The 9,752-nt window shown below is 40.9% G+C and overlaps 2 protein-coding genes across 2 annotated transcripts; one reads left to right on the top strand and one right to left on the bottom strand.

The window, feature by feature from the left end:
* The first annotated feature begins 16 nt into the window (after positions 1-16).
* LOC306892990 (glycosyltransferase 8 domain-containing protein 2-like) lies at positions 17-3,608 on the top strand. Its single transcript, XM_079454418.1, has 10 exons — positions 17-146; positions 1,035-1,070; positions 1,684-1,752; positions 1,835-2,021; positions 2,113-2,230; positions 2,338-2,425; positions 2,530-2,642; positions 2,724-2,890; positions 3,069-3,181; positions 3,313-3,608. Exons 2-10 carry the CDS (start codon positions 1,052-1,054, stop codon positions 3,489-3,491), a joined length of 1,053 nt encoding a protein of 350 aa, XP_079310544.1. The 5' UTR covers positions 17-146; positions 1,035-1,051; the 3' UTR covers positions 3,492-3,608.
* hsp90b1 (heat shock protein 90, beta (grp94), member 1) lies at positions 3,281-9,570 on the bottom strand. Its single transcript, XM_079454417.1, has 18 exons — positions 9,045-9,570; positions 8,125-8,227; positions 7,651-7,792; positions 7,405-7,521; positions 6,846-7,177; positions 6,648-6,759; positions 6,447-6,569; positions 6,243-6,359; positions 6,018-6,155; positions 5,849-5,926; positions 5,702-5,767; positions 5,345-5,614; positions 4,998-5,243; positions 4,758-4,894; positions 4,481-4,559; positions 4,219-4,374; positions 4,023-4,124; positions 3,281-3,924 (listed from the first exon to the last, which is right to left on the bottom strand). The coding sequence occupies exons 1-18, from the start codon at positions 9,091-9,093 to the stop codon at positions 3,898-3,900; spliced, it is 2,394 nt and encodes a 797-aa protein (XP_079310543.1). The 5' UTR covers positions 9,094-9,570; the 3' UTR covers positions 3,281-3,897.
* Between the last annotated feature and the right edge of the window lie 182 nt (positions 9,571-9,752).

The following is a 9,752-nucleotide window of genomic DNA, read 5'->3' as shown; positions in this document are numbered from 1 at the left end:
ATCAGCAGCGCGCCTGGATAGAGGACGTTTTCGTGACCACGCCCACAAAACAGGACGCGTGCTGGTCACACCCACTCGCTCGAGTTGTGTACAGAATAATGGATATTAACGCGAGACTGCTGTGAATGAAACTGGGAATCATACAGGTAAGTGTTTAACATCACAAAATGAATTAAAGTCACAAAAAATCCGTCGAAGTTGTGTTTTTCGTCGAAGTGCTCGTGTCCATTACTGTGCAACATTGAGCTTTTGCTTACACAATAACGTTACATACCCCTGTGTTTTGTAGTATATGTTTTTTATTAAAGTAGAAGTGCAGTAACCATGTTTTACAATATTGTTTAACATTTGTATTACCAAAGTTTTACTACATATTTCATGTTTGAACTGTTGCTTTAGTGAGACTATGGCAATACTACTACTATCACAGATCACTGTTGTAAAACAACGGTTCATTTTAACAAGGGTATCTGTTATCTTAATGTTAAATGTTATTAATAAAAATGTACGCTGTTACTATTAAAAATAAATATGCTGTAAATAATGTAAGGCATAACATATTCAATTCCGATCTATGCAGGATTTTCCTATTTAGATCACTGCTCTGAATTTCATGAATTCAGTTGTTGAGAAACAGACTCGTCATTGTATTTGCAACCAAAGAGTTAAGTTTTACTCAAGAGAATATCATATTAAGTGGGAGAGAAAAGATAACTGGATTGAAACAGATAAAAGGCTTAAGAAAGAATGCCATCGGGAAGAAAAGACAGGAAGATTCCCAGTAAGCAACACATGTGCACAGACTCAAGAGACCCACAAACCTTTCCAAATGTGTCTTGGGCATATAACCATCATGACTAAACAAGTTACGTTTTCATAATGCTGTGAAACAGCTTGATGTTTCAGTATAAAGCAATTACACAACACATGCTTAGACATCGTTCTCCGTCACCCAAATGAACAAAAAGAAAGCATATAGAATAGAATGCGATATAAATGGACAACTAAGATTCATCTCTCTTTTGTTTTTATAGATGCTTTTGGATGAAACATGGCTCTGCTAAGGAAAAGTAAGTGATGAAATACAATATTTGCCCCATCCTCCTTTGCAGGGGTACCTTTATTGCTATTTCATCATTATAGAAAAACATCTCAACTTCATTATCAGTAAATGAATCACACAGAATGAGACTTTTGTTGCAATCTTAAATTTGTCATGTTTCAATATGTGATGTAGGATTATTTCTACAGTTCTGTGTTGCAAAAACTGGGATGTCCTAAGTGTGTATGTGTGTGTTTCTGGCTGTCCTAGAGAAAATGAGGTAACCAGGCAGATTGGGGACTCATAAAAGACATGTATTTCAGAGTGTGTGAAAGCCATTTGAGCAAAACAAGAGTTTAGTCTTTAGTTCATATTTGTATGTTTAGTCCTCACTCCGCATTTTTAATAACAACAAAGGGTGTGTCGTGATAATAGAACTCAGCATAGAAACTTAATCTTTCTACAAACTTCTAACAGTTTGTTTCTATGTAAAATCTTGTATTTGTGATTATTTAAGTGGGATTTTCTTTTAGTTCTACAATGTTTGTATGGTAGGGACCTCTGCTGGTCACCATATATTAAAGCACTTTAAAATAGCTGAAATGTAGTGAATACTTGTTGTCTCTTTTTGTGTGTTCCAGTCAACCGTGGGCTCTTCATTCTGCTAATCCTGGTAGCACTTTATGTTCTGTTAAACAAGACTAGATCAGGTAGGTAAACGCATGGTGCGAATATAGCAGTGTTAAAAATGATGTTTGCTAATATGATCTTTTTTACTTTTTTATTATACAGAGGTAAAGAATGATGAGATTGAAGCAGGTGTTAAAGATGAGCCGGACAGCGACATCCCTGTGCTGATCTGTGCATCAGAGGAGCGCATCGGCGCTTCCATGGCAACAATCAACAGCGTCTTCAGCAACACTCAGGCTAACGTTATTTTCTACATAGTTACTCTGCGAGATGCCATCAGAAACATAAGGTCAGGTGTCGGCAACCTATAGATTTTCCAGTACAACCGAATTTACATGAAACATGACGTGGCATCCCGACATTCTTTTTGTTGACTACAGGGAATACATTGATAATACCAAACTAAGAAAAATCAAGTACAAGATCCTGGAGTTTAACCCGATGGTGTTGAAAGGGAAAGTGAATCCGGACTCATCCAGACCAGAACTGCTGCACCCTGTGAGTTCTGATCAGCTGGTATCCAGATAACCAATTGCACAAAATGAATACTAAAAAAAACATTTAAACTAAGCTCTAGTGAGATCCTGGTTTCTCTCATGTTGTAGCTGAACTTTGTGAGGTTCTACCTGCCGCTTCTTGACATTGAAAATCATGAGCGCATTGTTTACTTGGATGATGATGTCATAGTGCAAGGTGAGACTGATGTTCAAATGAATTGTGCATTATTCTAAATAATCTATTTTGAAATGTTATACATCACATGCACGAAACTGCTTATCTATGGTGTTATTCCACAGGAGATATACAGGAATTGTACCACATCAAACTTAAACCCGGGCACGCAGCAGCATTCGCATCAGACTGCGACTTGCCCCAAACTCACGAGATGGTGCGCAGTGTGGGGATGCAGGTGTGTATTTTTGTGCATATTTTATATTTATGCATGCATTTCACATGGAATCTCATTCTATCTTCGGACTGGCTCCAACAGACGACCTACATGGGCTTTCTGGATTACCGCAAAGAGGCAGTCAGAGAGCTGGGCATCAACCCCAGCGAGTGCACATTTAATCCTGGGGTTTTTGTGGCAGATGTTGCAGAGTGGAAGAAGCAAAAAGTAACTAAACTGTTAGAGAAATGGATGACTAGGAACTTCAGGCAAGTCTTTTTTGTATTTGTGTGCGTTACAGCTAACCGCCCCTGTATGTAATCCATCTATACCACTTATGCCTGTTGTGGTTGAAGGGGGTGCTGAAGTCTTGGTCTGAGGCAGGAAAACACCCTGGCTACAAGGGGTATCCAATGTGTTTATACAACTTTTTTCCGCTATATGTAGGGAAAACCTGTACAGCAGTTCTGTGGCAGGGGGCGTGGCCACCCCTGCAATGCTCATTGTCTTTCATAATAGATACACAACCGTTGATCCACGGTGGCATGTCAGACACCTGGGTAACATATCTTCCAACTCCATTTATCCCTATTGTGCATGCTATGCTATTTGATTTACTGGAGAACATTTCCAGAAATAATTGTCAAAGCAATAAATTTAGAATATAAAACTTGTGCTTTACTGTACAAAGGCTGGAGTCCTGATGCACAGTATCCAGAGTCTGTTCTCCAAGAGGCACAACTACTTCACTGGAACGGGAATTTCAAACCATGGGAGTACCCATGCGTCCATTTGGAGCGTTGGGAGAAATGGTTTATTCCAGACCCCACAGGAAGGTTCTCTCTGGTACGACCAAAACAGACTGTATGATCCCTAAATTTAATCTTCAAGAATTTCACTTGACTTTTTATGGTGCTTGTTGGAAATGTTAGACAATATTGTTTTTGTTTTGCAGCAATTAAATACACTAATGTGCTATTTTTGGATAATTTGTAGTCTTTGTCTACAGAAAGCAGCTAATCAAACAACACACACACACGGTCCCTTTCCGGAAACATTTAATGGTTCTGAGGACAGGAGTCAGCACTCCATAACTGGGTCAGTTAAATATTAACAAATTTACAATCATGGAGGAATGTAAAAAAAAGAAAATCAAACAGAAGCAGCGCTTAAAAACCCAGCCCCAATTCCCCCAACCCGCCCATACAGAGAGAACCAGAATGTTTTCATCTTCTCTGCACCAGTCCAACGCCCCGTCCACTCCTATCAAACAGCTTTACAACTCGTCTTTGCCTGTTGAATCCTGAAATAAAATAATTGGCAGGTTTAAAATCAAACATGATTAAATTATTAACCACAATTTCCATTGTGAGCCACTGGGAGAATTGAAGGCACACTCACTGATTCTTCCTCTGCATCATCATCTGCCTGGACCTCCTCTTCATCCTCAGCCTCCGCTTCTTCAGCTGGTTCTTCAGCTTCCTCCTCTGGTTCATCCTCAACCTGCACACATGGGCAGAAAAGGACATTAATCAACAATTCACGTAAACATTTCTGCTAGCCCGTCAAACGTTTCTTCGAGTCTTTGAGGACATACCTGTTCGTTGAGGTCTACGTTCATGCTGAGCCGGAGCATACGCTCGATTATGTCTCCGTAGGCTTTGGTGTCTGTGAGTTGGTAACCGGAACGCAATGAGGAGGTCTCGAAGAGCACAACGGCCAAATCTGAAGCTGTCTGGTCAGCAGCATCAGTCTACAAGCAGAGCAAAAACATCTTTGATCATCTGAACTGTAGATTTTGAGGGCAATATCAAACCGAATCAGAATACAAAAGTGAAGAAGAATGATGTCAGACTTACGTTGACTCGCTTTAACATTTCTTTAATGAGAGGATGTTTGGGGTTGATTTCTAACGTCTTCTTTTGACTTGCATAATAACTAAAAGGGCGGAAAAGTGGAAGTTTAATGGTCAGCGTAAAACACTTTCTCACAAAGCAAAGCAGTTTGTGGTGAACTGAAGCCGCCACTTGAATAAGTGTAATACTTGAAATAATAGTAATTATAAATTTAGATTTATGATAAATTTTGTATGTGAAAAGATTTTAAGAGTGTCTTTGATCAATGCAGAAAACTTACTTTGTGGAAATGTCTTTTCCTGTCTGGTAAGCCTGGGCCTTCATTATTCGTTCCATGTTGCCAGACCATCCGTACTGACTGGCGACCAGAGCACAGGGAGATTTTGTCAGCCTCTGAGACAAAACCGCTTTTTCAATCTGAAAAAGAGAAAACTAATTTCAACTTGTGTCATTTGCAAATGCAATGATTTTACAGTATGCAATACAGTAACACCACAATAGAACAAACTATGAGTCATACTTTGTCCTTCAGGGCACTGTCCTTCAACCATGTGGTGAGGGGTTCAAACTCTTTCTCCAGGCTTTCCCTCTTCTCTTTGGCCTTCTCGCTCTCGTCGAATTTCACTCCTTCCTTCGCCACGTTCTGGAAGCGTTTGCCGTCGAACTCAGGGAGGGCCTGGATGCAGTACTCATCAACCGGCTCGGTCAGATAGACAACCTCGTATCCTTTCTTCAGAAGTTTCTCGACAAATGGAGAAGACTCTGCCTAAATTGAAAGCAACAACAAGTTCGAGAACATCTGAACTGTAGGCCATTATCATAGTAGAGTTTAACTTTTTAACGTGGCAGCATCGATCACATAGTTACCTCCTTCCTGCTTGTTCCAGCCATGAAGTAGATCTTGTCCTGTTTCTCCTTCATTCTCTCCACATACTGCTCCAGGCTGGACAGTACAGTCTCGCTGTTGGAGGTCTGGAAGCGGAGCAGCTTGGCCAGGCGGGTTCGGTTAGAGTGATCCTCAATAACTCCCAGCTTGATGTTGGTGCCGAACTCCTTCCAGAATTTATCGTTGTAGTGCTCCTCTGCGATCTTCTTGATCATGTCCAAGGTCTTGCGCACCAGCTTTTTACGAATAACCTATACAAGAACAATGGTAAGTTAAAAATGCTTTACCATTTTTATATCCTATAAATAACCACTAGCAAGCAAAATTGTGAGCTTTACCTTGAGCAGTTTGTGCTGCTGTAGAGTCTCTCTGGACACATTCAGAGGCAAATCATCAGAGTCCACCTGAGAAACAAGATCAGATGCTCCGTTCACTAAACAGTTCGTATTCAAATGGTAGCTAAAGATGCAGATTGTAGAACTTACAACGCCTCTGACGAAGTTAAGGTACTTGGGCATCATGTCGTGGAAGTCATCTGTAATGAAGACTCTACGCACAAAGAGCTGAGAGGGAAAAGAAAAGAGTTTGGCTCAACTCAATCTAGAATTTAAAACAGGAGATGCTTTCACCACCCAAGAGCCAATAAAAAATTACCTTGATGAAGTCGTTCTTCTTGGTACCATATTCATCAAAAAGGCCTCGGGGTGCAGATGCAGGAACAAAGAGTATGGACTTGAAGGTGACCTCACCTTCAGCGGTGAAGTGGATGTGAGACATGGGCTCATCGGTGTCCTGAAATAAAACCAGATTTTACTTAACCTCAATCATCTCCTGTGGTCCTTATAGGATCCGTTGAGTTTACAGCACATGTTGACTCACCCTGGAGAAGGTCTTGTAGAAGGCCTTGTATTCATCTTCCTCAACTTCCTTGGCAGGCCTCTGCCAGATGGGCTTAATGTCATTCATCAGCTCCCAATCCCAAATGGTTTTCTCCACCTGCCGAGAACATTGAATCGTTCATAAATTTGTTGATTCTAAGGTTGATTTGCATATGGATGGTTATAATCCTGGTTGCTTTTTTACCTTCTTTGTCTTTGGTTTGTCCTTGTCTTCCTCCTCTTCCTCAACCTCAGCTTCATCTTCAGTGGCATCTTCCTTCTCAGCCTCAGCCTCAGCCTCCTCAATGGGCTCCTCTACGGTCTCAGTCTGAGATCAGACAGAACAAATCAAGTCAACTTTAAGTCAACTTTTTTCATTTGGAATCCTGACACAGAGGACACTGACCTTGCTGGCCCATACATAAATGGGGAAGTTGATGAACTGAGAATACTTTCTCACTAGGTTCTTAATGGTCTCCAGCTCAAGATAGTCTGATGCTTCCTCTTTCATCACCAACCTGATCAAACAAAACTTCTTTAGTACGTGAAACATGTGTTAACATGCAAGAGATCATGTGACGTTCTTCATAGTGGCCCCCCTTACGTAATAGTGCTGCCTCTGCCCAGAGTGTCTCCACGAGGATCCTCCATGACGGAAAACTCGTTGGAATCGGACTCCCAGATGTGCTGAGTCCCGTTGTTGTGCTTGGATGTGACAATGACTTTATCAGCTACAAGGAAGGCGGAGTAGAAGCCCACACCAAACTGACCAATGAGCTCAGAGGTGGACTGACTATCATCCTGAACTTCTGTTATCTTGTTGAGAAACTCGCTGGTTCCAGACTTAGCGATGGTACCGAGGTTCTTTACCAGTTCCTCTTTAGTCATGCCAATACCAGTGTCAGTGATGTGAAGCATGTTCTTCTCTTTGTCAGACTGGGAAATTAAAGCATAGGTATTATTTCAAATAAACCGCTATTGACAAAAGTAAATGTTTTTAAGATATGGAAATGACAAAGGAAAAGCTCCAGAATTTGCATCACAGACGTTTGACTTTTGCAATGCAAATTTAAGTTATGTTCAAAGCCATCCCGTGGATTGTGCACATATGAGGCTACAGGTCGGAATGAGGACTAAATTTTAACAGCCAACGTTGTACACACCTTGATTTTAATAATAAGCTCTTCATTTCCAGCAAGGGCGTCTTCATTGGTCAAAGACAGCAAGCGGATCTTATCCAAGGCATCGGAAGCATTAGAGATCAACTCTCTAAGGAAGATCTATAATTTGGAGAAAAACATGAACATGAATGTCCCTCACATAGCCCAGTCAACTACGCAAGGACTAAACCAGAACCTTTTAGTCTAAATTATGCCAATTATAGGTAAAAAAGCAGACCACTAACTTACCTCCTTGTTCTTATACAGAGAATTGATGATCAATTTCATCATCCGGTTCACTTCCGCCTGGAACACATGCTTTTCTGCTTTCTCTCTAATTTCTTTAATTTGTGAGGCGTTTAGTCCATCTAGCTGGATGGCCTCTTCCTCTCTGTTTGCGAAGAGATGAAATCATAGGAGAGTTTTAGGGATGCTTGTAACATGTTTGTTCCTCAGTGGACTCATTATTGTTTACCCTTGGGTGTGGAACAAGTCACATGAAAGTATCATCCAGATGTCTATGTCCCCCATTGGGAATCATGCGATGAGCTTAAATTGAATCTATTTAAATGTGTCTTAATAATAGACAAACATATGTGTTTTGACAAGACAAGAAATTGCAGCTAAAATTAGATTCAATGCTTTATTTTGCCACAGTGATCATAAGTCAATGTTTAAAATGAATACAGTCAGGTAAGGTTTCAAACTCAAATGCCAACAGACCTCTGAACAGTCTCGTCGTCTGTGCGGGATCCATCGCGGCTCTTTCCCAAGTCATCTTCCACTGTGCCGTCAATGTCAACATCATCATCAGCTTTCACAGAAGCTGCAATTTATGCAACGTATCAAACATTAACATCTACACCAAAATCGTGTTTACAGCATGAGTGGCAGGGCAAGTTACACCAAATGATTCAATACCGTCATGAGATACAAATCTCAATGTTATATTTTAAGCATGAAGGCCTTACTGTGCTTGCATAGCAAGCCTGTTAAATTTATTATGAAGGAAGATACATCGCCTATGTAGGCATTTTAAAGTAAAATCTCACTGAATTTTTCCCTCATCATCTGTAATGAGGACATCTTTGAATTTTACACATTTCTCCTCCGAAAACTCGGAGCCATAGAGTTAAAGACCTTGAAATGACAGCTTAACCACGCTAGTTAAATTCTTATCAAGATTTAGTTTGGCTATTTTTATTTGCTAGAGAGAGAGAGAGAGAGAGAGAGAGAGAGAGAGAGAGAGAGAGAGAGAAGACAAACAGCCAAGTTAACGTTACTCGTGCAGTTCCAGCTATATTGTGATTTAGAAATTGCATCTCGTGATGTTAAGTGCTTAGAATAAAAAGAATTCAAATATTAGACACAAAATACGAATATGACGACACGAAACCAAGCTCAATCTTTCAGAAACTTCCAGAAGCACATGCAAGTCAGATTCATTGTCCATCTTTTATTTCCCCATGGTAAACCATTGCATGATAAATCACACACGAAAAAATAAATATGCATTTATAAAACAGAATATAACACCGACGTCAAAATTACATTTCGGCAGCGTTATTGTAAACACTGTCAAGTTTACACAGACAATCAAACTGCATAATCCGCATAACGCCGCAATTGATGGCCATACTTACCGAATGCAAGAAGTGCACCGAGGAGACCGATGACCCACAGTCGCCTCATTGCTTTTGAGACAAAAATGGCTTAACAACGAGACGAAATTGGAGATTAACGCCTTGAACTTGACACAACGTTGCCCACGCCTCAATGAACTTGCAGTGCGTGGACGGAGAAGAAGAAGTCGGCTTTATGAACTCCTTCGGTAAAAGGCGGTGTCTAGCCGTCGTGAGCCAATCGCTGTACCCCACGCACAACACCGCACCAATCAGAGAGCGGTCCGCAGCCGGCGTCCTCCAATCACCGTCTTACATGTCCGATTTTACACGTTCTATTCGTGTCTCACGTTGATTGGCTCGGCGGGATGTCAGTTCGTCGAGGGAGCGTTTTGAGGATGTTTCGTCATACAGTGCGACGGCTGATCTGGGAACGGTTTGCTTGTCGTTTGCAGCTTTGGACGGCTTGGAACGAATTTAACTAACTGATGCTGAATCAGAATTGCGCTCGCAGCGTTGAATTGCGGTTGTTGAACACACATATGTCTTGGGGTTACCTTAACAACCCGTTGTCATGGTGTAGACCACTAGAAGACTCACGCGTCGGTGGTTTGCTTGACATAGCATACGCTGATTTGATTGTGTTGTTTTTGTGAATGTGTTTTATGCTTAGAATTGAATTTATATATTTGTTTTTAACTTAAATATAGCGTAAATGCTTTTAGTTTG

The sequence above is a fragment of the Barbatula barbatula genome (assembly GCF_947034865.1).
Source record: "Barbatula barbatula genome assembly, chromosome: 4".
NCBI classification, from domain to species: domain Eukaryota; kingdom Metazoa; phylum Chordata; class Actinopteri; order Cypriniformes; family Nemacheilidae; genus Barbatula; species Barbatula barbatula.
This window is presented reverse-complemented; position numbering and strand designations above follow the sequence as displayed.